Here is a 24,789-nt window from a genome sequence, read left to right as displayed (position 1 = left end):
TCTTATCATGTACCCTGCAACTTCTTATACAGTCTCTTATAGGGGATATGTGTATGTATGAGCAAATAAGTGGTTGAAACTGTTGGACGCGTAATGAGCATGTAGGAAATCAAAGAAATTATGCAACTGCTTTTTATAACATGTTATTCTATTTTTTTGCTAATACTATCGTCATTCTTTAAGGGGAATATGTTTTCGCCGTCAAAATGTGGCGTTGCGTACTAACATGTATACTAAGAATCTGATATGTATATAAAATAGAGATCCTCGTAAGTCTTACTATAAGCGCCCATCATAAGCCATGGGCAATTTATGCAGCAACTTTGGCTTCGGTAACTTGGGCGAGACGAGCGCCGAGATCCTTGTCGACGTATGAGAAGTACTCTATCGACAATGCATTAGCAAAAAATTCAAAAGCTGAAGAGGGACAAGATAGATTGTTATCAAGTAGAATAGGGTAGAATAAGGCTCACCATAGACTCGGCTTCGGATAGTGGCATTCTTAGCACCAGACAAGTGACCAGCAAGGTTGTCAATGAATCTGGCCTGGTGACCCTCCTGCTGTCCAAGGACGTGCCACAGGGCGGTAGCCTGTTCATAGTCCTCAGGGGCCATCTGGCTGGTGAAACTGCTCACCTCACCAACCCACTTCTCGTGTTCTGTGATTGTAGAGGAGACCTTGCCAGCGTTCTTCAAAGTCGTGGGCTTGAGCGAGGCGTTGACATAGTTGGGGTCGGCACCGTAGTTGTCTGAGAAGTTCATGTAACCATCACGCTGGTAAGGGGCGTAGACTGGGACCTTGGGCTTGTTGGTGGGAAGTTGTTGGTAGTTGACTCCCAGACGGTATCGGGCAGCATCGGGGTAAGCGAACATGCGGGCTTGCAGGACTATTTCGAGAGAAGAAAATTTTCAGTTAGTAAGACTTTTTTTTCCCAATTTTGCATCTGCCGAAATATGGGAGATAGAGTAGAGACATACTAGGATCCGCAGAAGGGGCAATGCCGGGCACCATAGTGGATGGTGAAAAGGCAGCCTGCTCGATATCGGTAAAGTAGTTTTGGGGCTATTTGCTTCGGTTAGAAAAAAATAGCTCTTTTCCCATCACGAATAGAGTATAGGATAGAGAGGGGGTGAATGTAACTTACGTTGCGGTTCATGGTCAACCGACCAATCTGGCGCAGCGGGTAGTCCTTGTGAGGCCAAACCTTGGTCATGTCGAAGATGTTCCACTTATACGTCTCCGCATCCTTGGGATCCATAACCTGGACAAAGACATCCCACTTGGGGTAGTTGCCCTGCTCAATAGCCTCAAAGAGGTCCTGGGTATGGAAGTCGGGGTTTTCGCCGGACACCTTTGTGGCGGTTTGGGCGTCGAAGTTCTTGGTGCCGCCCTGGGCCTTGAGGTGGAGCTTGACATACTTGAAGCTGCCGTCCTGTTTGTATTTGAAATCATTAGTTTAGATGGATACTCCCTGCATAAACAAGTTGGTAAGAGGCGGGGAAGGTCTTTACCTCTTTGGTGAACTTGTACGTGTGGCCGCTGTACGCGTTGATGTGACGCAGCGAGGCTGGGGTGCCACGGTCGTTGAAGAGGTGCATAAGTGCGTGGATACCTTCAGGGTTGCCCAGGTGGAAGCTGTAACACCATCTTGTTAGACATGCAGTTCAAATTTTCTCCTCTTTTTTCGACAGTTGGTGCATATTTTTTTCAAAAAAAAGGGTACTTACTCCCAGAACTAAGAAGAAAAAAGATATACATGTTAGCGTTGTCTCTCGTATCTAACAGTGGAACTACTAATGATAATCTGCCACGTACCATGTCCGAGTCGGCCAAGTTAGTTTGAGGATTGCGCTTGTGAGAGCGGTTAAGCGAAGGGAACTTGATGGGGTCCCTAACAAAGAAGACGGGCTAAGGCTCACGCGTTAGCAAGTCTCACACAAATCCTCCACCCCCTGCAGCGTAGTGGGGGGCGATTGGCATAAAGAACTCACAATGTTGTTGCAGACAAAGTCCTGGTTGCCTTCGTCCGTGTAAATCTTCATTCCCCATCCGTGGACATCTCGAGTGGTGTCGGCAGAGCCTCGCTCGGGGCCGACAGTAGAGATACGGAGGAGCACATCAGACTTCTTGCCGATGGTGTTGAGGAAGCTGGCAGAGGTAATGTCTGAGCAGTCATGTGTACATTCGAATTCACCATAAGCGCTATTAACCGTATATGTTAATTATTTGAGATGATATATTGTGCATTTCATGTGTGTGGATCGGCTTACCCAGCGGCTTTGGCATGGACAACACTAGTAAGAGAGAATAATCAACATGTTAGTGGTGTTCTGAAAGTCAAAAATCGAGTTAAAACACTTGTGTGCAAGTCTATTTCATACCGTTCAGGAATTCTTTCGCGGTTAAAGTGGGCCAGCGTCTCAATCAGCTGTGTGTCCTGGAGCAGCACAAGTCCGCCAACGCCGGGGCCATTGCGGACTTGTACGCTGGTAGTAGGATTGGGGTATGGGCAACCTAAGTGTGGTAATTATGTAAGTCGAATGATTTTCACTCTGTTATCAGACGGGAAAAGGGGGTTGATTGGATGGGTAGTGAAGCAATGGGTGGGTGGCATACCCTCAGCACTGGTGTAGAATGAAGACATTATGAAATGTGAGGATGGTATCAAGAGATAGTCTTAGACCAAGTAATAGGATGGAGGGTTGTAGTGAGGATGGAGGATGATTTAGATTTGGCAATGTGTCTGGGGATGATTGGATTGATATACTTGTTACAAGGCCTCCTAAGCACCTCCTATCCATCCCTTTGCCTCGTAATTTCTCGGCATTTGTATTTCACTCAAGTCTACACGCTCCATCTAGTATACTATCTGCTATTATGCTGTACTCTATACTATACTCTACAGTTTTCGTGTTAGTCTTGATATCAAATTTTCCAATGACGCAGCCAAAAGCTTACCCGATTTCCGACCCCGAGTTCCATCCGAAGCCATCCACACAGGGTACATGCGGCTCAAACAGTCTCTAAGCCACCTCAGAAGGTACATACCGAACCAAATCTTTGGATTCATGCCAACGGAGATGTTGATTTTCTTTGCTGTCTTGATGCCCAACGATCATGTATACTTGATGAAGTTGTATACTTCGTCTTCGCCACCCGCAGCACGAAGGTTTCATCCATTTTTCAACTAATGCCGCCTAAAGCCCGTAGTGTCAAAATCCTTGCATGCCGTCTTTATCCTATCAAGATGCCTCCAGCTGACATGCGCGATCTTGATGGGATCCATCACGACGCCCGGCATCCCCGTGATATCAATCAATCTTGCGTTTAGCGAGCTGAACAGGAGCCAGGGGGTGTGCGATAGACGCAAGCGAGGGAATTAACTCCTTCTGGATTCGGAGTTCGGCAATGTCTAGCACGGCCGTCGAGCCCAGTGTGCAAGACTATCGCCGAGCCAATTGCAGCCGCGCAATAGTAAAAGTTTTGGACATGACAGCTGCCGCCTGTGATTGGGGCTCGACCAGTCTCCGGATGGGCTCCGCCGACACGCACGCCGAACCGCCGTGAGACTGACAGGGATTAACGACCAATGACAAGGCGGGAAACGCTCAAAGTGACGTAGGCCAGTCACTGTCCGCGAATGGCTGTCGGAATGTCCCCACAGGCCGGCTGAGGCTGGGCTCCACTGCGGCTTTTGGCTGTGGCTTGATGCCGAGAAACGGGCGCTCAGCCTTGCTGTGGAGCGTTTCGGTCTAGCCTCGTTGGAAGCTTGCGCAGTTCGGCTTCTTCTTGTCTTTGACGTTTTCATTTACTGGGAAGTCGGGCACGGGAAAAGCTTGGAGCTTCATGCAGGAGTGCGGGCTAGAGCTGTTGAGCTCGGGTAAAGCTTTGCCACCATGACGACTTGCGAAACTTCGGCTACAGGATGCAGGGAGGCTTTTTCTAGTCGACACCGAGCGGCCGAGGCGGGCCAGCTCGTAAATGATGGCCTCAAGAAAGATATAAGAGGGAGACGATGGACGGCCTTAAATCGAAATATCTTCATCATCATCACAACAAAGCATCACTCACACAACCAATTCAACAATTCATCTTTTCAATAACACCAACATCAACAATCAATCATATCTCACATCAATATCATATATCGTGATACAAGTTAAACAGTGACTTCATAACTCACTTCCTGAACTTCAAACTTGACCAACCAATAACCTCAACTTATTGAAACCCCCAACACACTATTCATCATGCCTATCACTGTTCCCGTCAACACCAATGACCACTTCGATTTCATCGTTGTCGGTGGAGGCACTGCTGGTAACACTGTCGCTGGTCGTCTCGCTGAGAACCCCAATGTCCGCATCCTCATTGTCGAGGCTGGCGTTGCCAACCCCGAGCAACTCAATGAGGTCATGACCCCCTCCAATGCCATGAACCTGCGAGGCAGCAAGCACGACTGGGCCTACAAGACCACAGTTGTTAAGCGAGATGACTACGAGCGTATCGAGAAGCCCAACACCCGTGGCAAGATCCTCGGTGGTAGCTCCTCTCTCAACTACTTCACTTGGATCCCCGGATGCAAGCCCACCTTTGACATGTGGGCTGAATACGGTGGCGAGGAGTGGACCTGGGACCCCCTCGTTCCCTATCTGCGAAAGTCTGTCACCTACCATGACGACGAGGGCCTCTACGACCCTGAGCTCGCTAAGATTGGTACCGGCGGCCCCATCAATGTCTCCCACGCGGAGCTCCTCCCTGAAATGGCTCCTTTCCGTGATGCCCTTACCAAGGCTTGGGTCTCCATGGGCGAACCCCTGACTGAGAACATCTACGATGGTGAGATGATTGGTCTGTACCACTGTGCCGATACCATCTACAAGGGCCGCCGTAACGGTAGCTTCCTGTTCCTGAAGAACAAGCCCAACATCACTGTCCTTACCGAGGCCATGTCCAAGAAGCTCATCATCGACTATGCTTCTCGCACTTGCAGCGGAGTCACTGTCGTCCTCCGCGATGGCCAGGAGCTCAGCTTCTACGCCGACCGCGAAGTCATCCTCTCCCAGGGTGTCTACGAGTCCCCCAAGCTGCTCATGCTCAGCGGTATCGGCCCTGCCCGCGAGCTGGCCAAGCACAACATTGAGTGCATTGTCGACTCCCGCCACGTCGGCCAGAACCTGATTGATCACCCCGCTGTGCCATTCGTCCTTCGTGTTAAGGACGAGTTCGGCATGGACAACACCATCCTTCGCAAGAACGAGCTGAACGCCCAGGCCCACGCCGCCTACGCCAAGGACCACTCGGGCCCCGTCGGCTCTGGCTTCCTCGAGATGGTTGGCTTCCCTCGCATCGACAAGTACCTCGCCAAGGATCCCATCTACAGCAAGGCCGTCGCAGCAAACGGTGGCAAGGACCCCCTCTGCCCTGATGGCCAACCCCACTTCGAGCTCGACTTCGTGTCCATCTTCGGCAGCGCCTTCCAGTGGCATTACCCCGTTCCCAAGGTCGGTGCCCACACCACCGTCGTCGTCGACCTGGTCCGCCCCATCTCCAAGCCTGGTGAGGTTACTCTCACTGGTAACAGCTACCTTGACAACCCCGGCATCAACCTGAACTTCTTCGAGAGCGAGCTCGACATCATCGCCATGCGCGAGGGTATCCGCTTCAGCTACGACCTCCTGACCAAGGGTGAGGGCTTCAAGGACCTCGTTGTCGACGAGTACCCCTGGGACATGCCCCTCGACAACGACGAGGAGATGCGCCGCGTCGTCCTCGACCGATGCCAGACTGCCTTCCACCCTTGCGGCAGTGCTCGTCTGTCCAAGAACATTGAGCAGGGTGTCGTCGACCCGGCCCTCAAGGTCCACGGTGTTAAGAACCTGCGAGTCATTGATGCCTCCATCATGCCTGTCATTCCCGACTGCCGTATCCAGAACTCTGTCTACATGATTGGCGAGAAGGGTGCTGACTTGATCAAGGCTGAGCACAAGGACCTGTACTAAAGCAAACTATATACACCCCCCAACTCTTGGATAGCTCACACACTCATTCAGATTTTCCAACTATTGATTTTTACTGAGGGTTTTTTGGGAAACAAACGGAGGACAAAGGATGCACCGCACCACACCACTAATGGAGATACCCCTCTCATGTGATGGATGCGATGGATTTCATATTTGTAATTATATCGTTTGCAGCGAGTTAGTTTATTAATTGAGATGATGCATAAAAACCTAATGATCCACACTTGTATACACTACAGTGAATATATCCACTACAACAGAGTAGCTTTTTTGAAATGTTCAGCTGGAACGATTAAGGGGCTTTGAACAATAATCACTGACTCGACACAACTAAAAAATAGATCTTGGTTCTTTACTACCAGTAAAGGAAAGAGATTGTTTTCATTATAAACTAGATAGAGAGCGATTGTTAACTAAGTTAGATTATACTATTCCTTAGGCATATTGTCATCATTACCCAGTGAGGCGGATCTCAAAAGAATAGGGAGTTTGCAAGCACACAACTCTCCAATTGCGCTGTCCAACTGCACAAGAGCATACCTAGCTAATATCCGCCATATAGCTCTTTATAATAGATTTTTAGTTTTTAATTCATATCTCTATTTTCACTTTGCAAATACCGTTTTCGATACTCGCCTCCGAGCATCCTAGAGTACCTCCGTAGGTGGCGAATAATCAATTATTATTCATTTCTACTACTACCCCTCTATGCCACTCTCGACAGCTCAAATCACCACCAGTTCATCGAACATCCAAATAACAAGAAAAAACAGAGTAAAAAATAGCTGCTGTTAACCAATGGATTAATACTAAACATAATTAGGTGAATCACGATATACCGAATTATGTTTTCGTCATCTAGACAGTATCTTTATGCACATATCTCTGTCAGCTTCCTCACGTAATACCGTATTACCTCGCTTTTTTCGACGATAGATATAAATGGGTATTGTGGAAGTACCTTTCCTGGTTGAATACTACTAGACTATAGAGGGAAAGGTCCATCTAGGTACCGGTACCTTTAATTTGTCAGATTTATCGTCGAAAAAGCGAGGTCGAAAAAGCGAGGTCGAAAAAGCGAGTTCGCGATACAACTCCCTCGCTTTTTCGACGATAAATTCGGTAGCGTTTGAAGTACCTTCTTCATAATATATATGAGATTTTATATGTAAAATAAGAAGAAGATACTTCACTGGCTACTAACCGTCAGATTTATCGTCGAAAAAGTGAGGGAGTTGTATCGCGAACTCGCTTTTTCGACCTCGCTTTTTCGACGATAAATCTGACAAATTAAAGGTACCGGTACCTAGATGGACCTTTCCCTCTATAGTCTAGTAGTATTCAACCAGCAAGGTACATCCCCTGCTACCCGCTTATATTTATCGTCGAAAAAAGCGAGGTAATACGGTACTACCTAACCTACAGGAGATTTGCAAGACACCGAGGATCTCGAGATGCCACCGGCACGCAAAAATATACAACGAGCACATGCCAATTGCGCTAATCTCTTCATACTACTAGTAGTCTGAGTTTCATTGCATATGCACATGTTCATTTCTGGGTTCCGCGTTATTCTGCAATCTGCTCCTAGACATGCATGTGAAAATGCCGAGCAAACCCCTCCTTATGTTGCTAGGAAACTTGCGAATATTGTCCAAAGTTACACAAATAATTTTATTACAATTGTCTAGGAAACCAGACATTAAACTTTTATGAGTGCATTATACAGGAGGTTGGTATTCAATATTTTCCTAGTTGCTGGAGTGATGAAAAAAGTATCATTCAAGCTTTTGCCAAGACGGAGGTGCATCTCCCGCTTTTCTCACACAACCCGACAGACAAGCAACAACAAGCGGGCGATCTACAACGGGTGACGATTTAGACTCTTCCTTCTCATGCAGAAACAATGCACTCAAAAAGAAATCCACATCCCAGCCCCTTCTTTTTACTAATTCAAATCTATTCTCCTCCTTCTATTCCTTCTTCCTGCATTCTTTAATTAAAACCCCCAAAACAGCAAATCCCTCTTGTCGCTCGGAAGATATCAATCACTTCAAAACAAGGGGCAGCATAAATTCCGTTCTATTTTTATAAAAAAAAAGCGGTAACAGTCTCCATGAAATCACATCCGAAATCTGCAGCCAGATCTGCGTCCTCTGTTACATTGCATCAAAATCTCGCACGATAATATTGATTCCAGCAGTCGTTGAAAACAGCATTTTCCCAAACTTTTACTAGCAAAAACCTTGCCCTTGCGCTTATTGCAAGGGCTTTCGTGCTTTTCTTCACAAAAAGCCCCCTCATCTGGCCAATAGCCGTCCAGAGCACATTGGTTTAAAAATAAACATCCTTCTTTAGGCGCCCAATGTGACGCGACTGGCGAATCAGATGTCGCTCTCCCCACCTCATGTAGGTGACAAGGGGGAGAGTAGCACAGAAATTCCATCATCTGTCACATTTCTTGATTCTGCACGTTGGTTCAGCACTGAAAATCAATTGCTGCGTTGGCAAAAATCTCTTGGCTTCCTTTGTTTGGGGGTCACACATCCTTCAGTCCCCTCCTTCAGCTTGCTTCACTTTGCGAATTGACACCGAAAAGTGTTGCCCCTTGTTCTTGTCTTCAAGCACAGACAGTTTCGTTTGAGCACAGTCAGATGCACTCACTCAATCATGCCCATTCAACGTTCCTCGTTCCGGGGTCAGATTCGGCACACTCCACTCCCGCAGCGGGGCCGTCACCAAACACATCAGTTTCATGGCTCTCTGCATGGCGCTTGATGGGGAAACTCTCGATACCGGCCGCAGACAGACGATAATAGAAAATCCATGTAAACAATAGTAGGCCCTAGGACCACCTGGGAAATAGACATGCTCTGTAAGTCGCAGTAAAAGTGAAAGCAATGGGGCAACACACCTGGCTAGTCTGCCTGCGAGCCTTTTACGCGCCGGCCGTAATGCATGGGCCGGCCTAGCGTGCCGTTTCAACATCTCAAAATAACTCTGTTCGCGTGGGAAATCTGGAGGCTCCATAGACTTTGGCTTCTGGGGCCCTTCTTCAGGTGACATTGTATGCCTGTACCTGCTTCTAGCATGTGCCGCGATCTGGAGGGGAGACACAAGGAAATCGATATAACTTCACCAGGATCCGCTTTTGATCTTGTTCACTCTCTCTTTTCCACGACGTCGGTCCCGGGCGGCGGCGGGCAGCATCACTAACAACTCGCTTTTGTTTTCATGATTCTGTTTTGTGAGGGGAATGACGAACGACAAAGTGAGCCGGGTTGAGGCATATCTTGGAACTATTATTCTCTCTCATTTCCAGCGAGCATTGTCGATTCCCTTCGTACATACTGTCCTTCATTGATGAGTTACCATGGCGCTCAAGGACAAGATTTCCTCTCCTCTCGAGGCGGGCCCATCCGTCCTCGACGCTCACCATACCCCCCCCCATCTTGTTCCAGTCCTCGAGTATACGTCTAGCCGGCTTGCGAAAAAGGCTGTCCACCTTACGCTCATTATCGTCCGCAGAGACTACCAGCTGCTCAACACCAACACAGTCTCTTCCTCAACGCCTAGAACGCCTGGAACTCCTAGAACACCTGGAACGCCTCTGTCCCCTCCACTCACTGGTGGCAGCACTGGCAGTAGTCGCCTAGGATTGTCTAGTCCTGTCGTAGCTTTGAAGCATTTCATGCGATCCGCTTCACAGCACGTCGTTGGATCAGGCCGCTCAGCTCAAAGCCCGAGGAGTCCCCTGCCTCCCATCTCACGTCCCATCACAACCACAGAGTTGCCGAGTCCCAGGTTTCGATGGCCGCTCTCGCCCACCACGCCTTTGTCTCCACCGCCGATGACGCCGTCCACGGCCTCATCACTGACGACCACTGATAGCAACGGACCGCCAACCCCGAATTGCACGGGGCTTCGTTGCTTTTATTCTGGCGACTTATCCCCGCGAACCGAGAAGATACTGAAAAGCACTCTCATCAAAGCGGGGAATAAGTTTGGCGTCGGGTAAGCGCACAACATGGTTACAGAATATGACTTCATGTATTGACAAGCAAATGCGTATTCAGGAGCGGATGGCTTGTACCCTTTACAAGCCCGAGCACCCGTGAGCTTGCAACCCAGCTCTGCCACAGCTCCATCGTCCAAAACGAGATCCTTTTCTCGTCAGACGGCTTGACTCTGCTGACGCTCGATCGATTGTACAGCATCAAGAGCGCTCTATCAAGCTACTCCAAGACAGGCTCCGCACTTATGCTGGAAGACGCCGTTGACGAGCTGCGCCGATATGTCCTGGCCCACAATGGCCGTCGAGTAACCAGATCAGACCTCCATAGATCATACGATTGGCTCAGTGTCAGCAACTCGGCCATCATTGATCTCGACCGCATGTATCGAAGAGCATACGGCGGATATGACCAGATAGGAGGCATCACCGGCATGGTACCAGAAGTAGTAACCAAGCCATTCGTCCTCGATCTGCCACCGAAAAGCAAATTCGAAGATTGGGAAGACGGAAGTCTTAGCCCTTCGAGCACCATCCTAGACGATGACATTATAGGGGTCGCTGTAACGGCTGTATCCTTTGTCAGACCACCAACCCCTCGCAGAATCGGCCTTACCTTGAAGCTGCAAACCGACTTTCCTGCCAAATCCAAGTATCTGGACCTAGGAGACGAGGTACCCAAGGAAGACGAGGACTCAGAGGACGAAGCCCATACCGCACGACCCGTGGATCAGCCCCCAGCTGCCATGTGGAATAGCCGGCTCACTATTGACCAGATGCTCAGCCCGAACCAAGACATGCATTCACCGGCTGTAGGACCCATGACTCCCCACGGATACGATGACATATCGCCCGTTACACGCGGAGAATGGGGTTTCCTCATGGGCGGCAATGGCCTGCAAATAGGGAAAACAGCAGCGGTTGAAACGTTTTGATGCCATTTATGAAGATATTGTATTGAGTGAATGTGGCACATGACTTTTTTTTTCTTTTCTCATCTTTCTTTAATATCCCATTTTTTCTTCGATTCCTAACTTTCCTTTCAGACACTTTCTGTTGTTACATTCTATAAGTTTCTACTATTTTCATCCTAGGAAGCGAGGTGAATCGGCGTTATTGGGTGGCAAAACGGGAGGGTATATTATTAGAAATTTCGCACATACGCATGAAAAAAAAATACAAATTATTTGTAAATGTAGTTTTGACCAGCATCTCAGTGCATTTATCACGTTAAACTCATTACCATCCGTAACGACTTGAAGCTTCTCGCCTGTTGTTTTTGCCTTTGGCAAAGCTGTCTTCCAGAGCGTCACGCTGAGAGGAAACATTCCGTACCAGCTGTTGTAGGCTGTGCTTGCCGCTGTGTATGGCGCGAACGGGATTGTGCGTCTGCTGCTCGCCAGCGGCTCTGAGCTCTTCGTTGTGTTGATATTCTCGGTCCATGTTGAAGTTGATAACCTTCTTTGCCATTTGTTTATCTCCTCCTCCTCTTCCAAACAATTCCCGTCTCGCTGCCGCAGAAAGATTCAAGTCATCGGCAACATTGTCTAATGATTCTGCTCTTGTGTCTATTGAAGCAGCAGCTGTCTTGCCATTGTTCATTTGCTGAGAATAGGCGTCCAGGCCGTATGGGTTCATAGCCTCGCCCGTTTCAAAGAGTGGCTCATATGCTCCTCCTGCTGGTACCGCTGTTGGAGCTGATTCTTCCTCGACGTGCATGGAGAAGAGCGACGTCTTTTTCGGGGGTGGCGCCGGGGCTGGCGCCGGTTCAGGCTTTGCTGATACTGATTCCTGGGTCGAAGCTACTGGTTTCGATGTTGATGCTGTGGAAGCTTGGGTTGCTGTACTCTTGATGGGCCTCTTCTTCATATTCCGAGCAACTGACAGGGGCTTGAACATTAATGGCTTCCCCATGAGTTTGACTTCTTCCGCAGGCTTCATTGTATCTGGTATTGATGGTTCGGCTGGTCGTTTAGGAGGTGGCAAGCTCAGACCCCCCGATGCGCCATCGGCGTTGCTATTAGAGCTACTTGAAGGTTCTTCATCTCGGCTGAATCCCTTTTCTGCACTGGTTTTGAGGTTGATGCCCGGTCGACTCGTAGATTTGCTCAGTATTGGCTTCCCAGCGTTTTTGGGCGGAGGAAGAAACGAGCTGAAACCGGCGAAGAGGCCGCCTCCGCCAGTGCGCGCACGTTTTGCTGGAGGTTCATTGCTATTCTCTGCACTTGCATCGCTAGAGGTGGAAACTTGAGGTAGGTTGAGGACGATTTTGCCTGGATTCGACCGGTCGACGACTTTTTGGAATGCAGGTTTCTTTGGCGCAGCAGCCTTCGCAGCAGGCTGCAGCGCGTCGACCTCAACATCTGAGGACTCGGAGTCGGAGTAATCGACGAGGCCCATTATGCAGTAAGAAATTCGAAATGCGAGGACGGGTTGGATGTATTGTATGGTCAGGCGACGGGCCAAGCTCTGACGTGACAATTATATGTAGAAGCCAAAAAAAGTGACGATCAAAGACTCTGACGTGAGTTCGGTAGGTGGATACAGTAGCGCAAATGTTAGCGGTTGATGCGCTAAAGCAGGGGTCCAGCTCATATCTTATCTATTAGTGTCGAGACCCTTTTAATGCTACCCCACGGCAAGCTGCTAGCAACAGCATCATCGTCCTCTGGCTTTGCTTGACTTTGCGCCTCCATCGAGCCAAACTTTATGACGAGGAAACATGTGAGCGATTAGTGGCATGCCAGTAAATGCCAATATCAACCCTATGAATACGCTCATCAGCTCGAAATAACCTCTACAACCCGCCCGTTTCCTCCAATAAGCCATCTTCAACATGTCTCTCATTCAGCTAGAAGAGTGAGTTTGCAAGTTCCCTGGGTGACGATGTTGCTTGCCGACCCTATTGGCGCATAGGCCACTCGTCCAACTAACTGTGCTTGGTACTTCAGGCTTGTCACATACCAGCTTCGCACTGGCTATCTCAACGAAATCGCCGACGGCGTGGGCGAGCGACTCATCACTGTCAACGACAGCAGCATCAATACCGCACCATTCAAGTCAGCTGGCTGGCGACCAAACTCGTCACATGTCAAGCGGACACATTCTCCGCCGATACCCACGGCAATTGCTTCAGAATATTTCCAAGCGCCGCGACAGGCTGGCCTGACATTGGAAGATGGCTACGAAGATGGCGGTCTGCTTACTGGTGGGGGGGCCGACACCATGGGCCCGGGAGCCGCAACCAAGAGGCGCAGGCGCCGAGAGCAGATGGAAGAAGAGGACAGCAGCGACTTTAGCGACGAGAGTGATGATGAATCTGAACACCGGGCGGCACAGCAGATCAAATTCGCCAAGATGCCTGTGAGGCACCGTGCCGGGTCCTCACCCGGCCAAGCCTCTCACATCCCACCGATGAATACTTCTCCTCGAGCCCCCAGGCGAGGTTCCCAATCTTCGCTCAACATCTTTCCAGGACGACCGCGACGAGACACCGTGACTAGCAGCGAGGTATCCTCCGAGAATGAGTTCGACATGCCGGTTGCGTATAGACATAGGGAGGCTGCACGAGCGGCGACGAGGGCGATGAGGATGCAAGATAAGATCAACGAAGAGCCCTCACCAGGCGTACAGATCGCGGACCCTCTACACGATGAAGACGAAGACGATTCTGACGAGGCATCGGATATATCGGAGTATGTTGCAAGCATTGACGAGGCCTCGATCCTCGACGTTGTGGAGAACAACCCCATGAATGCCCCCATGAATGCGTCCCCTACTCGACAAGTAGTAGGCACACCTCCCAGGAACTTTACCAGACGACAGTCTGTTCAAATATCTCAGGCACATGCAATGCCGTCTGTTTTCAATGCGTTGCCGCCTCCGCGCCCAATGAGCATTGTCCGACCTCTCAGCGTGGTCCAACCCCAAAGTCTACTCTCCGCCGCCATAAAGGCTAAGCGGTACAAGTCCAGCGTACCCTTTCAAAAATTTGCGCATCTCAACGGAGAGGGAACGCAGGGGGCTATTTCTATTCGAATCTACGCGGCATTTTCCAATACTCCCAGCAAGTACTTGGAAGTGGTTATTCGACCCAGAGTGCAGAGTGGCCAGGGAGTGGAGAGGGCGGTCACAATAGCTGATCTGATAGGTCTGGGGTTGTATCGATATAACGAAGAGAAGAGAGAGCCGCCTATAGCTCCCAAGAAGCGCAATATCAACTGGTATACGCTCAGAATGGTAGAAGAAGGGGGCGAGGTGGACGACGATTTCCCACCGTTTGACCGGACAAAGCCTCTCACATCGGCCACTACCGTCAACAACGCACATATGCGAGGCGGTGGACGAGGCAGATCTAATTCAAAAGTCTACGACGAGTTTGCAATCGTTGCCGCTACGGAATCAGAGTATGAGGCAAACCAAAAATTAACTCCACAGGAAGACGAAGAGGAAGAAGCACAGCCGGCTCAAGATAGTATCCCGGAGGAGGCAGTATCACCCAAGGCTGAAACACCCAAGGTCGAAAATGCCAATGGAAATGGCAATGTCAACTTCGGCATCTTCTCGCCTCCACAGTCGGATCATCCGCGACCAAATCCGATTTTGAATACAGCGTACCGACCAAATGTGCTCCTGGCAGATGCTCCTCAGACACGTGCTACGGTATCCAACGCGATACGAGGCCAGCAGAAGCTACTACGGATCTTCATTATGTCGTCTGACGTGGCAGCCGGTCAAATGGTCACGCTTGACATCACCACCGACACGTACCTAGCTGAAGTATTGGATCAAGTATGCCGCAAGAGGAATCTTGACAAGGCGAACCACGTACTGAAGCTGCCCGGGTCCGGAGCGCTGGTAATGCTAGACCGGCCAGTATCATCGATAGGAAATGTGACGGATCTAGAACTATACCGACGTCGGTTTGCGACAGACGGCCCGCTAGCCACAACGGGCTCTCTGGGAACCTCGTCACCGAAGATGGTAGCAATGCTGGAAGGGCCTCAGCCACCACGAAGGGGCCACAAGAAGACGTATACACCTGGCTCTCATCCGCTGGCACGCGAGGTCATCCAGCCTGATGAGCTCCCCAGCGCCAACTACAAGCGGTATACGGTGTGGCGCAAGCAGCCAATGCGAATTGTGGGCATGAGTGAACGAGTCTTGGTGATTGATGGCGAGTACATCCACATTGTGCCGGCTTCCGGAGGCAAAGCCATGCAGGAGGGTGGAGGCAAGACGACGACGGTGCACTTCAGCAACGTGATCGGGTGCAAGGTGCCTCGAAAGCACCCAACCAACGTCAAGGTGAGTAGTGCCAAAATGATTTTAAGCTTTCTCAAAATTCTTCTCTTTTTTCCTTGTCCTTCTTGAGTTTCAGCTGTGGCATAACAAGCTCCCCGCATGGTGGAGTTGTGTTGCGGGTGGCAAGCTCAGCCTCGTTGTCACGTTTATTCTTCTTTTTATTTTGGACCAGAGTTCTGGGATGAGGCTAACCGTGCCAAAAATAGCTTGTTGTTTACAAAGCCACAGAGAGCAAACGCTACGATTTTGAGGCTCGAGGAGCTGATGAAGCTGCCGAGATAGTGGCAGAGCTGAAGAAGGGCATTTCACCTTATAGAGAGGTCTGAGCTTGCGCGTACTTGGAAGTGTGGAGCGGGCGCTGGAATTGAGTTTGGATGCGGGCTGTGAAGGCGACATATGCAGCCAATCATTGTTTTGCTTTCTTTTACAATTGTGTATATGAATGGCCTTGATTTTTTTTTCTTATTACGAGTCAGATGCCCGAGCGAGGCAAAATGTACACGCGTTCCGTGATGAAGAAAGATCCTTATCGTGAAAGTGACGACGTGTGGCTGAGGCTGCATGCCGGAGACTTAGCAAAATGTCACGATGGGGATGCTAGCAGCGCACCCAGCCGCTGTGGAGCAGCCTAACAAGGGCCGGAGTTTTTTTTTCTAGGGGCTGAGATGCGAGATACATTTGCTGTAGGTACCGCATAGTGTACCGGTATTACGCACGACAGGGGATGAATTGGGGATGAATCTGATGACATCTGGGGCTTTGTCGATCCTAGGAATAATTCCGACGTGATGCAGCTTGGCACTGGGATACGCATGGGTTGAGACGAAGAGTGGCTGTAGGATGGCGAGCGCATGGTTTTTCCTATAATGGTTACTAATGAACATATTATTACAAGTGGTTAGAATGAAGACATTTGCCAAATGAGATATTGAGATTGACGAATGCCGTTTGATCGGCAAAGCTAGGGCTGATAATTTATTAGGGAGGACTGATACCCATTTTGCCTAAAGCAATGGAGCAGATGCGCTTTATATTGAGATTGGCTACAGCGGAAATTATGGTCCCATTTGGGAAATCTTTGATTGTTTCTTGGATGTTCTTACATCCAACGACCACTATTCTTGATCGTAGCCTAATTCTCTGCTTATTCTTCTTATCATTTCCCCCAGTTACATATATACAGATGCCCACCAGCGAGTAATGTTAGCTCCTGCATAGAAGAGGGACATGTCTGACGTGTTCTGTGTTAAATGCTTCACTATTACTACAGGTATCCTTAAGCAGGGGGCCGAGAAACGGCAAGGCGAAACCCGAGCTGCATTACTGCGGAATGACAACAGAATGATATCGGAGACAGCCGGCTAGGAAAAGCCCCAATGTCTCGGCAAAATCTCCGAGGCGGCGAAGAGATGCGGACTTGAGCATAATAGCGGCCGAGATAGCTCCCAGGTGGTGGTGGTTGGTTCGACATCTTTACATTCTATGACGCCAAGCGGGAGGACGAGCGGTGAGCACGGATACATGCAACACCAAAGGGAGGTTGATGTATCACTCATGCGCCATTATTCTTCTTTAATTCCTTGGCTGGGAGACAAAATGTCTTAGTTTTGGATGTAGCGTAATGGACGTGGCACGACAAGTATATTGCAGCAATACCGCCACTGCGAGTAATCTTTGCCCTGTCCTACCTGTGCAATTACGAAATACGAGACATGCAATTTGCTCTGCCCGTGGTAGTACAATTGTATATTGTATGATTGAGTCGTTGGTCCTCTTCTCCCCCTTTATTATCCAAGGTTGGTGCAACAAGGCGTATTGTCACGATGATATGTAATCTGCCTTACCTCCAATTTCAAAGATAGAATCTCTATACTTGTCAAACTCGTGGGTTGGCATTCTTATTTTATTTACTAATCACACAATCTATTCTTTTAGAAGAATAAACAAGCGTTGGGCATTAAATCACCTTACAGATTTAGCTTCACTGCTTGAGCATATAGTAATACAAACGTAGAATATACTCCCTATATGTAATCAGACTCTGAAGAATCTCACATCGGTCTATGAACTCTGTTCATATCACTAATAAACAATTGAAACCAAATATAGCACATTCTAGCTATTTTATTTTCCTGAGAAGAAGAGGGGGCCATGAATACGGCTGAGTGCACCTCGTCGTAGCGGGCAGAAGAAACTCCATCGGCCAACACATCGTTAGACGCAGATATGCACCAAGCAACAGAAAGCAGAATTGTAGTTGGGCTTAAACATGCCATACAGGTCATCTCCCCAGTCAGCCCAACAACGAGATCATTGTATGTAGCTTGCATATTTTCATCAAGTCTGTGGGCTCCTGGCGGTTATCTTTCCTCCAAAAGGCTGATTCTATAATAGCATTAGCCCTGGATCTTTCGAAATCCTTCCTGAAGCTCGTTGACCTGCACGGCGCAAACCTCTGGAATCCTCCTCGATGTAACTCTATCCAATAAACACAGTGCGTTTGTGTCACCTGTTACTTACTCCAAACCATGCTATCTGTTTCTTCGCATCTTCATGTAGCTACGTACCTATGCAATGCACCTAGAATTAGGCTCTCGATCCCAGGCTACTGCTTTACCAGCCGCCCGACTTCGATCCTCCCGCCTATTCTTTAGGAAATAAAAACCGGACAAGACATAAAAAATACCATCATCGCATACTATTCTCCTCCATTTCTCAAAACAGGTGGCGGTGGTTGGGCAGCATTCACACCCTCTATTCCAGCCCTGGCCCTTCTTCCCTCTCCCTCTCCCTGGTTTTCTTGGGGGAGGCTTGGCTCCTACGTGTGCTGGACTTGGCTTTTTTTTGGCGGCTTTTCCCACCCCCTGTCAAAAATCCGGTACTTTGGCGGCACGTACCTGCCCAGATATTACTGTGCCGGCAGGGCGTTTGTTAGCCGCATGTGCCTGCGGCCCCCCTTATTGCCTATATTAGTTGATTCATTACGAGCCTCCCACGCTGGACGCGCAACGCAACGCACGCTGTTACAGTGGCAGGCCTGGTACCTGCTATTTTGGCTGCACGATAATAGATGCTGCTTAATCATCGTAGCATTTTCATCTTCTCCTTGTTACATTCTCTTCCAGAAGATGATGAAGCAAGCAGAAGCAAAACCCCGTGTATTTCAGCATGGCTTTGGCTACCACTTTGGCCGACGCTAGTGCCATCTACTTGGGACATACCTCATCTGTCGCACACATGAAGCAGAAAGGATCGCCGCCTCGCCAATCACAAAACCCAGACGTCATCATGGAGGATTCGTTGCCGCCACGCAGCACACACAAGCACTAGCCACGCAGGAGTAATACTCAATCTTGGTCGCTTAATTCTATGAAATAATATACAGCGAGCGAGGGCAAAAGAACAAGCAAACAAAACAGCAGACCCGCCCCATATTGCTTTGCATGCGCCATGATCCACCAGCTACCACTAGCAAACTAACACTTCGTACTAACGACCGACTAATCTGTCTCATCTTCATGTTTCTCATCCTCCAAGGCTCTCCCCACTAACGGGTCCAAGCCACCCCTGCCCTGAATCTTGTTCGCAAATGGGAAATCAGCCCAGATACAGCAGCAGAACAAGACAAAATGGGCTGCCTCACTGGGGGACGTGACGCCAAAACCACACAGCACAGCATGTGGCTGGGACGGGTTTATTTTTGCTTCCTTGGTTGGGTGTCTCTCACCTCCTCCACACCAAGGGACCCCCCCGAGTCTAAGCCCAGATTCCTACCACGACTAAAACAAGATTAAATGTGACACAAGAACCTTAGCACCCTTGATCTTCACTCTTGTATAAAGTCTTCCCTTCTCCCCATTCGTTTCGTCTTTCTGTATTTCAAGCTTCCTCTCCACATTTACCTTTTTGCTACTAGCTAGATCTCTTTTGATATCTATTTTAATCTATCTGCCACAGCAAACGCAGACAAAACAACCCCATCTCTCGACTTTCTCAATTCTCCATCTACCAACCCTTCACAAACACACACATTCACCATGAAGTTCTCCAACATTGCCATCCTCGCGGCTGCTGCCCTTGTTCAGGTATGTATCAATCAGCTTCCATCATTATTTCATCTTAGTTCTATGAACTATATATCTATACTACCCAATGTCAATTCATGTAAACCACACAAAGCTAACCTCCAAAACAGGCCAACCCAGCTCCAGCTCCTTCACCCGCCCCCTCTCCAGCTCCAGTTCCTGCCCCAGGCCTCTTCGACGACATCTCCACCTTCATCGACGGTGCCGCGAACAAGGTCTCAACCTTCATCGACGGCATCCACTCCAACATCGACGAGGGCCGCTCCAAGGGCAGCGCCATCGCCAGCGCCGTCGAGTCCATCCTCCACACCGGTGAGAGCGATGCGTCCAAGGTCATCGCCAGCATCACCTCCGAGGCCGGCTCACTCTTCAGCTCCCTTAGCAGCGTCGCTGCCACCGCTACCGGCTCGGCTGCCTCCTCTTATAGAAGCGAAATCGCCAAGCTCAGCGCGTCTGTCGCTCAAGCAACTAGCGAGGCCGCCGCTGCCGCCTCCAGCAAGTCAACGGCTGCTGCTGCTCCTGCTCAGACCGCCTACATGGCCATGGGTGCGCTGATGGGAGGAGCTGCTATCCTCGCCAACATGTAAGAGATTGGCAAATGTTCGTTGTATTTGTATTCTATGGAGCCAAATTTTGGTCCAAGGGAAAGGATGAGTATACGTATTTGTATGTGCGTGGTGTAGGAACCGCAGTAAAGGAAAGGAGGAAGACAAAATACCCCCCAATTCACGAGAGCGTATTGTGGCATGCCTTGGTTAAGGGTGCCTTTTAGTTATGAAATAACGAGTCTGAGACTGCATCAGTCTGTGAATTTAATTCAATATTAAGTCTTGATTTACCTTGGCATAAAACATCTCATTCTGAATGCCTTATTCCGTGACATGCTCTCTAAACAAGAGACAGTGAGAGCATCCAGCATTCGCTATTGCTCATTATAAACCAGTATCTATTCTCCACAGCGAGAATCATCAAGATTTCTTCGCCGTCTGTCCCCAGAGCCTATCCACGATTTGAAAAATCGCCGTCACGTCTTTGATTACGTCGCCATCGCTCTGTCCACCTAGCCTCTGTTGTATCTTATCGGGATGCCAGCGCACTCGCTCCTCTTTGAGCTTCGTAGCAAACTCCTTCTCTCCAATGTCCTCCAGTCCCAGGCCGTAAATGAAAAAATCTCGAACTGCCTCCTCATTAACGTCTTTTCGCTGCCCACTCAAGACAGGCCAGGCAATCTTTTCCAGAGTGCCGTCCCAACTCGACCAAGCCTGCGTATATGTAACCCATCCATCAGCCCAGCGCCGTCTCCGACGTCGTTCTTCAGATCGGCGCAGGCTTCGATCCATTTCTTCCCGTAGCTTGCGATTTTGCTTGTCTTCTTCCTTCTTCCTTTTGCGCTCTTCCTCGCGCCGCGCCCTCTCTTCTAGCAGACCTGCATTGGTCTTTTCCCACATCTTCTGCCGAACGTGCGCTGCGTACTCTTCATCCGTCATCTTCTCGAGTTCGCCTTCCGGCCCGACTCTTTCGTCTGAATAGACGTGAATGGGCTGTCCATAGACGCCCTCCCAATATGCAGCGCCTTCGTCGTCCGCCATGGCATCAAACAGCGATTCGCGGAAAGCGGCCTCTGTGTCAAGTGGCGGAGCCTCATGAGGATTGGGCGGCGTGGGCGAGCGGTGGCGTCGACGGCTATGGCGATCGCGATGGCTGCGATGACGATGTCGACGGTGGCCAGATTCATCTTCTTTGCTTCGAGAGCGGTGACGGCGCTTCTCGCCCTTCAGCTTCAGCCGCGACCGCCTTGGCTTCGTCGTGTCCATATTTGCGTCTTCGCCATCATTGCCTGCGGCTGGCTTGACGTCATTTGCCGGAGAGCTTATCGGCGCGTCATCTCTTTGGTGTCTCTCTGGCGGGTTGCTTGGGTTGATGGATGAAAGGATATGCCGCCTCTTTGGCGATTGTGGCTCCTGGCTCATGGTTGGGGCGCCATATTCACAGCCAGGCAGAGCTTGGTTGTTGGAGATGGAAGAGGCTGAAAGCTGCGGAAACAAAACTGGGCTGGCCAGGCTAGCAGGCCACGGGTGTGTGTGGGGGCACTATAAATAACCTCCTGTAGCCTTGGCCTCTCACTGCCCTGGAGCAACTTCACTTCCGCGTATAGTACGCCCGAAATAGCAAAAGCAGTAACAAACCAAACAGATGTCTGTTAAATTGAGATTTGTTGTCTATTTACATAGATGCAAATTTTTTCTGTGGTAATATATAAATGAAAATAAAAGTTTGAGCTGATTTGGAATGACGCCCTTTCTTCAAGCACCTACTATAGGTATACTGAGATACTCAAATACTACCTAATAGAGCATCTAAGTGAAAGCTTCTGCAACATGTAAGAGACAAATCACGCCGGTCATCTGAATTCTGCCTCGGTACTACCAATATCTTGGTGAAAATTTCCACTGCTTGTATCTTTTGGCGCATCAAAGAGTTTAATTTCAGCGAATCATCTTCTGGACCCTCTCACGCATCCGCTTGAAGATGGCCATACTAAAACCTTCCTCCTTGTCTTTTGGTCGATGCTGCTGCAGGAATAGCCATACCGTCAGCATTACAACACAAGATGCGAGAACGATGGGCTGCAGTGTCTTGACGCCCTTTGCTTGCGCAATGGCACCGACAGCAAAAGGCAGAGCAGCTGAGCCAGAACCTCCAACGGCTGTCGCAAATCCAATGGCACTGATATGGAGAGACCGTGGTAGAACTGTAGTCATAAGCACCACTGCCGTAGGATAGATGGGTCCTATGACGAATATTAGTATAGGTATATATATAGATATCGTTTTAAGAAGTAGGCATTAAGAAGGGTCAGCATACCCAAAATCATGCCCAAAAATGCGGATGCCACAGCAGTGACTACCATGTTAGGAACAAGCCAGAAGACCAGCTCTATGACGATAGCCAGCCCGAGATACAAGAGCATAGCCCGAAAGCCGCCCAGCCGGGAAGTGACGAATCCTAGAATAAATCGTCCTACCGTCATGCCACCCCAGAATCCAGTAGCCGTGGCGCTACCGGCAAGTGTAGAGGCGTTACGGACCTTTGTCATGAAGACGACAATCCAACCTCCGATGGAGACCTCGGTACCGACATACAAGAAGATGAACAAGGAGAAAAACCAAGTGAGCTTGTTCTTGAGCGCCTCCCTTGTTCGTCCTGATGAGCCTTCTCCACCAGCCTTCTGGTGTGGGTTTTCACTTAGGTATACTGCACCTGTCTGAGTCCAAAATGTGGAAGTGGACGCACCAAATTCGAGTGCCGAGGCGCTGACCTGTAAACAATAGTGTCAGAACGCCGAGCTACTCAACTGCTTGGCAAATAGAAGGAAATCATCATACCATGATGTAATAGAACGTCCACCAACCACCGTGTCCGTGCGAGCTGATACTTGTAGCAATCAGGGGAGCGACGGTTGCTCCTAGAGCGTAGCAGGCCTGCAGAATGCCTGATACCTCGTGCGAATTGGCCATGTTGCCGATCCAGGCGCTCCAAGCAGCATCTACGATGCCATTACCGAAACCAACGAGGATATACATGACAATGAGGACGGGAAATGGAGGGTGGAACGAAATAACGAGATAGGGAACCAGACGGAATGCTGGTGCGATCATGGCTACGCCTCGTTGGCCGAGACGGACATGCAGGGCACTATTCACAAAGGCCGCCATGGTGTATCCGACGAATGGCGACAAGAAGATGAGCGACACAACGGTGTAAGTGAGATTGTAATGAGTTTCCAGCTAAAATGATTCATTAGTGTTTTCATTCTGGTTTGATAGGACGTAGCGCCGAGCGTCATACCTGAGGAACTAGGGCCTATAGAGAGAGATTAGCATCTGTATATACAGAATCATTGGAACCATCTGCCACAATCAAAATTTTTATCGCACTTACACCATATGAGCCATCATTCATTCCCAAAACAAAAAAGGACCAAAAGGTGGAAAAGACTCGGTACTTGTTGATAGGTGGCGAGTTCCATTTCACCTTTGCCTCAAAGGCGTCTTCCGGAGGCGTCGAGGCTTCGCGTGTGAGCGCAGGCTCGAGAATTGAAGCATTCTCAAACGGTTTCTCAGAGACACGGCCGCCTTTGAAGACTGCTTGGGGCGGGAAGACTTCCAAGGGAATGTCCTCTGTAGTGTGAAGAGTCTCTGTGGCTGTAGACGTTGCCATTGTCAAAGATGAGCGGCTGCAGCAGCCAGGAATTAACTGTAGTTGCTAAACGTTGTCTTAGAGACTCAATGGTTCAGCGATGGCTCCCCCAGGGCCAAAGCTCATATAAATACACCGGATGATGATGCCAGATATCTTCTCTTGGCTCCAATTTTGATCAGTTGTTGTGTGAGATATGTGTTGCTTTGCTGCAAATACGGTGAATCGGGTATTTAGACTAGTAGCGCCCTCTCGGATTTACCCCGTTCTGCTCACCGGCTAACAATTACCAAGCAGAGATGACTCCGTTAGCGGCGCCCTCCCGCTCTGCAATGGATTGAACTGAGCTTCCTATTTTCACGTAATAGAGCAAGCTTGTCAAGATCAGATTCGCTAGACACGGTCCCAAGGGCAGGCCTTGATAAGAAATCCAGCACGTAATTCCGGTTTTAAGCTATAGGCTAGGCAAGGGTGGCTAGTAGATGGAGATCCCAAAGGCAAAAAACGCTTAATAGAGCAGCATGAAAATTGGGGTTTATTGGACGGGCTTGTCGACTGATAGCTAACATGATACATGCTCTCCCAATTGTCTCCTATAAATTGATCAAGTTACATCTAAACATTTAAGTAAGATCATGTGAGGGACGAGGCCCTGTATCTGCCGAAGCTGTAACTGCATTGTGTACCTGGTCGACCGCTCGGGGAGTGTCGGGCAGCGCGAGCACCAGCGAAAACCACGAGGCTGTGCTAGTTTTAAGCTTCTAAGAGTCATCCTTTATTCTGGGTTTTGTGGGGTGCATCTCCAACATACAACTAGATCCATCTTTCCCCTGCGGAGCCCCGCCTCCGGCAGTCTGTAATGCCATTTGAAGAGATGGCTGTAGACGGATATACCGAAAAAAAAGAACATGTGCTGGAAGGATTTTTGTTTGGGTTTGTAATCTGAAAGAGAAGAAGCATGTGATGACAACGTATTAGATTCTGTCTACGCCTACTTCGAAGCATCTAAGCGTTCGAGGTGTCTGAGATGGCACCATGAAGAAATTGCGAAAACGCTTAAGCGTATTCGCAATTTCAAATCTATACTATATGTGACTTGTCAATTATTAATTCTCTCAATATGAATACCTAAGTAATAGGCAGGAATATGTTAGTCCATTGCCG

General features: G+C 49.2%; 8 protein-coding genes across 8 annotated transcripts; 4 read left to right on the top strand and 4 right to left on the bottom strand.

Moving 5' to 3' along the window:
• Positions 1-96: 96 nt before the first annotated feature.
• On the bottom strand, positions 97-2,721 carry GGI43DRAFT_403850 (catalase). Its single transcript, XM_083205842.1, has 11 exons — positions 2,618-2,721; positions 2,383-2,515; positions 2,272-2,295; positions 1,993-2,203; positions 1,817-1,909; positions 1,729-1,736; positions 1,513-1,636; positions 1,146-1,433; positions 979-1,063; positions 474-887; positions 97-384 (listed from the first exon to the last, which is right to left on the bottom strand). Exons 1-11 carry the CDS (start codon positions 2,643-2,645, stop codon positions 311-313), a joined length of 1,482 nt encoding a protein of 493 aa, XP_083061450.1. The 5' UTR covers positions 2,646-2,721; the 3' UTR covers positions 97-310.
• A 1,093-nt stretch (positions 2,722-3,814) lies between these two features.
• GGI43DRAFT_403847 (GMC family oxidoreductase) lies at positions 3,815-6,233 on the top strand. The gene has a single exon (XM_083205841.1). It carries the CDS (start codon positions 4,252-4,254, stop codon positions 6,001-6,003), a length of 1,752 nt encoding a protein of 583 aa, XP_083061449.1. The 5' UTR covers positions 3,815-4,251; the 3' UTR covers positions 6,004-6,233.
• Positions 6,234-9,244: 3,011 nt separating this feature from the next.
• Positions 9,245-11,123, top strand: GGI43DRAFT_366697 (uncharacterized protein). The gene is made up of 2 exons (XM_083202473.1): positions 9,245-10,038; positions 10,101-11,123. Exons 1-2 carry the CDS (start codon positions 9,398-9,400, stop codon positions 10,969-10,971), a joined length of 1,512 nt encoding a protein of 503 aa, XP_083061448.1. The 5' UTR covers positions 9,245-9,397; the 3' UTR covers positions 10,972-11,123.
• Positions 11,035-12,614, bottom strand: GGI43DRAFT_366828 (mitotic checkpoint regulator, MAD2B-interacting-domain-containing protein). Its single transcript, XM_083202477.1, has one exon. It carries the CDS (start codon positions 12,434-12,436, stop codon positions 11,276-11,278), a length of 1,161 nt encoding a protein of 386 aa, XP_083061447.1. The 5' UTR covers positions 12,437-12,614; the 3' UTR covers positions 11,035-11,275.
• A 1-nt stretch (position 12,615) lies between these two features.
• On the top strand, positions 12,616-15,830 carry GGI43DRAFT_366699 (stress-activated map kinase interacting protein 1-domain-containing protein). The gene is made up of 3 exons (XM_083202474.1): positions 12,616-12,895; positions 12,988-15,343; positions 15,547-15,830. Exons 1-3 carry the CDS (start codon positions 12,873-12,875, stop codon positions 15,664-15,666), a joined length of 2,499 nt encoding a protein of 832 aa, XP_083061446.1. The 5' UTR covers positions 12,616-12,872; the 3' UTR covers positions 15,667-15,830.
• A 3,426-nt stretch (positions 15,831-19,256) lies between these two features.
• Positions 19,257-20,203, top strand: GGI43DRAFT_366705 (uncharacterized protein). The gene is made up of 2 exons (XM_083202475.1): positions 19,257-19,425; positions 19,536-20,203. The coding sequence occupies exons 1-2, from the start codon at positions 19,378-19,380 to the stop codon at positions 20,010-20,012; spliced, it is 525 nt and encodes a 174-aa protein (XP_083061445.1). The 5' UTR covers positions 19,257-19,377; the 3' UTR covers positions 20,013-20,203.
• On the bottom strand, positions 20,188-21,491 carry GGI43DRAFT_366775 (uncharacterized protein). The gene has a single exon (XM_083202476.1). It carries the CDS (start codon positions 21,393-21,395, stop codon positions 20,394-20,396), a length of 1,002 nt encoding a protein of 333 aa, XP_083061444.1. The 5' UTR covers positions 21,396-21,491; the 3' UTR covers positions 20,188-20,393.
• Positions 21,451-24,131, bottom strand: GGI43DRAFT_403836 (MFS transporter). Its single transcript, XM_083205840.1, has 5 exons — positions 23,368-24,131; positions 23,275-23,289; positions 22,812-23,213; positions 22,291-22,744; positions 21,451-22,216 (listed from the first exon to the last, which is right to left on the bottom strand). The coding sequence occupies exons 1-5, from the start codon at positions 23,644-23,646 to the stop codon at positions 21,912-21,914; spliced, it is 1,455 nt and encodes a 484-aa protein (XP_083061443.1). The 5' UTR covers positions 23,647-24,131; the 3' UTR covers positions 21,451-21,911.
• Positions 24,132-24,789: the final 658 nt, after the last annotated feature.

This window comes from Trichoderma evansii (assembly GCF_050947405.1).
Source record: "Trichoderma evansii strain SZMC 28006 chromosome Unknown GGI43scaffold_8, whole genome shotgun sequence".
Taxonomy (NCBI): domain Eukaryota; kingdom Fungi; phylum Ascomycota; class Sordariomycetes; order Hypocreales; family Hypocreaceae; genus Trichoderma; species Trichoderma evansii.
The sequence above is the reverse complement of the archived record's forward strand: the minus strand, read 5'-3'. Positions and strand labels throughout refer to the sequence as shown.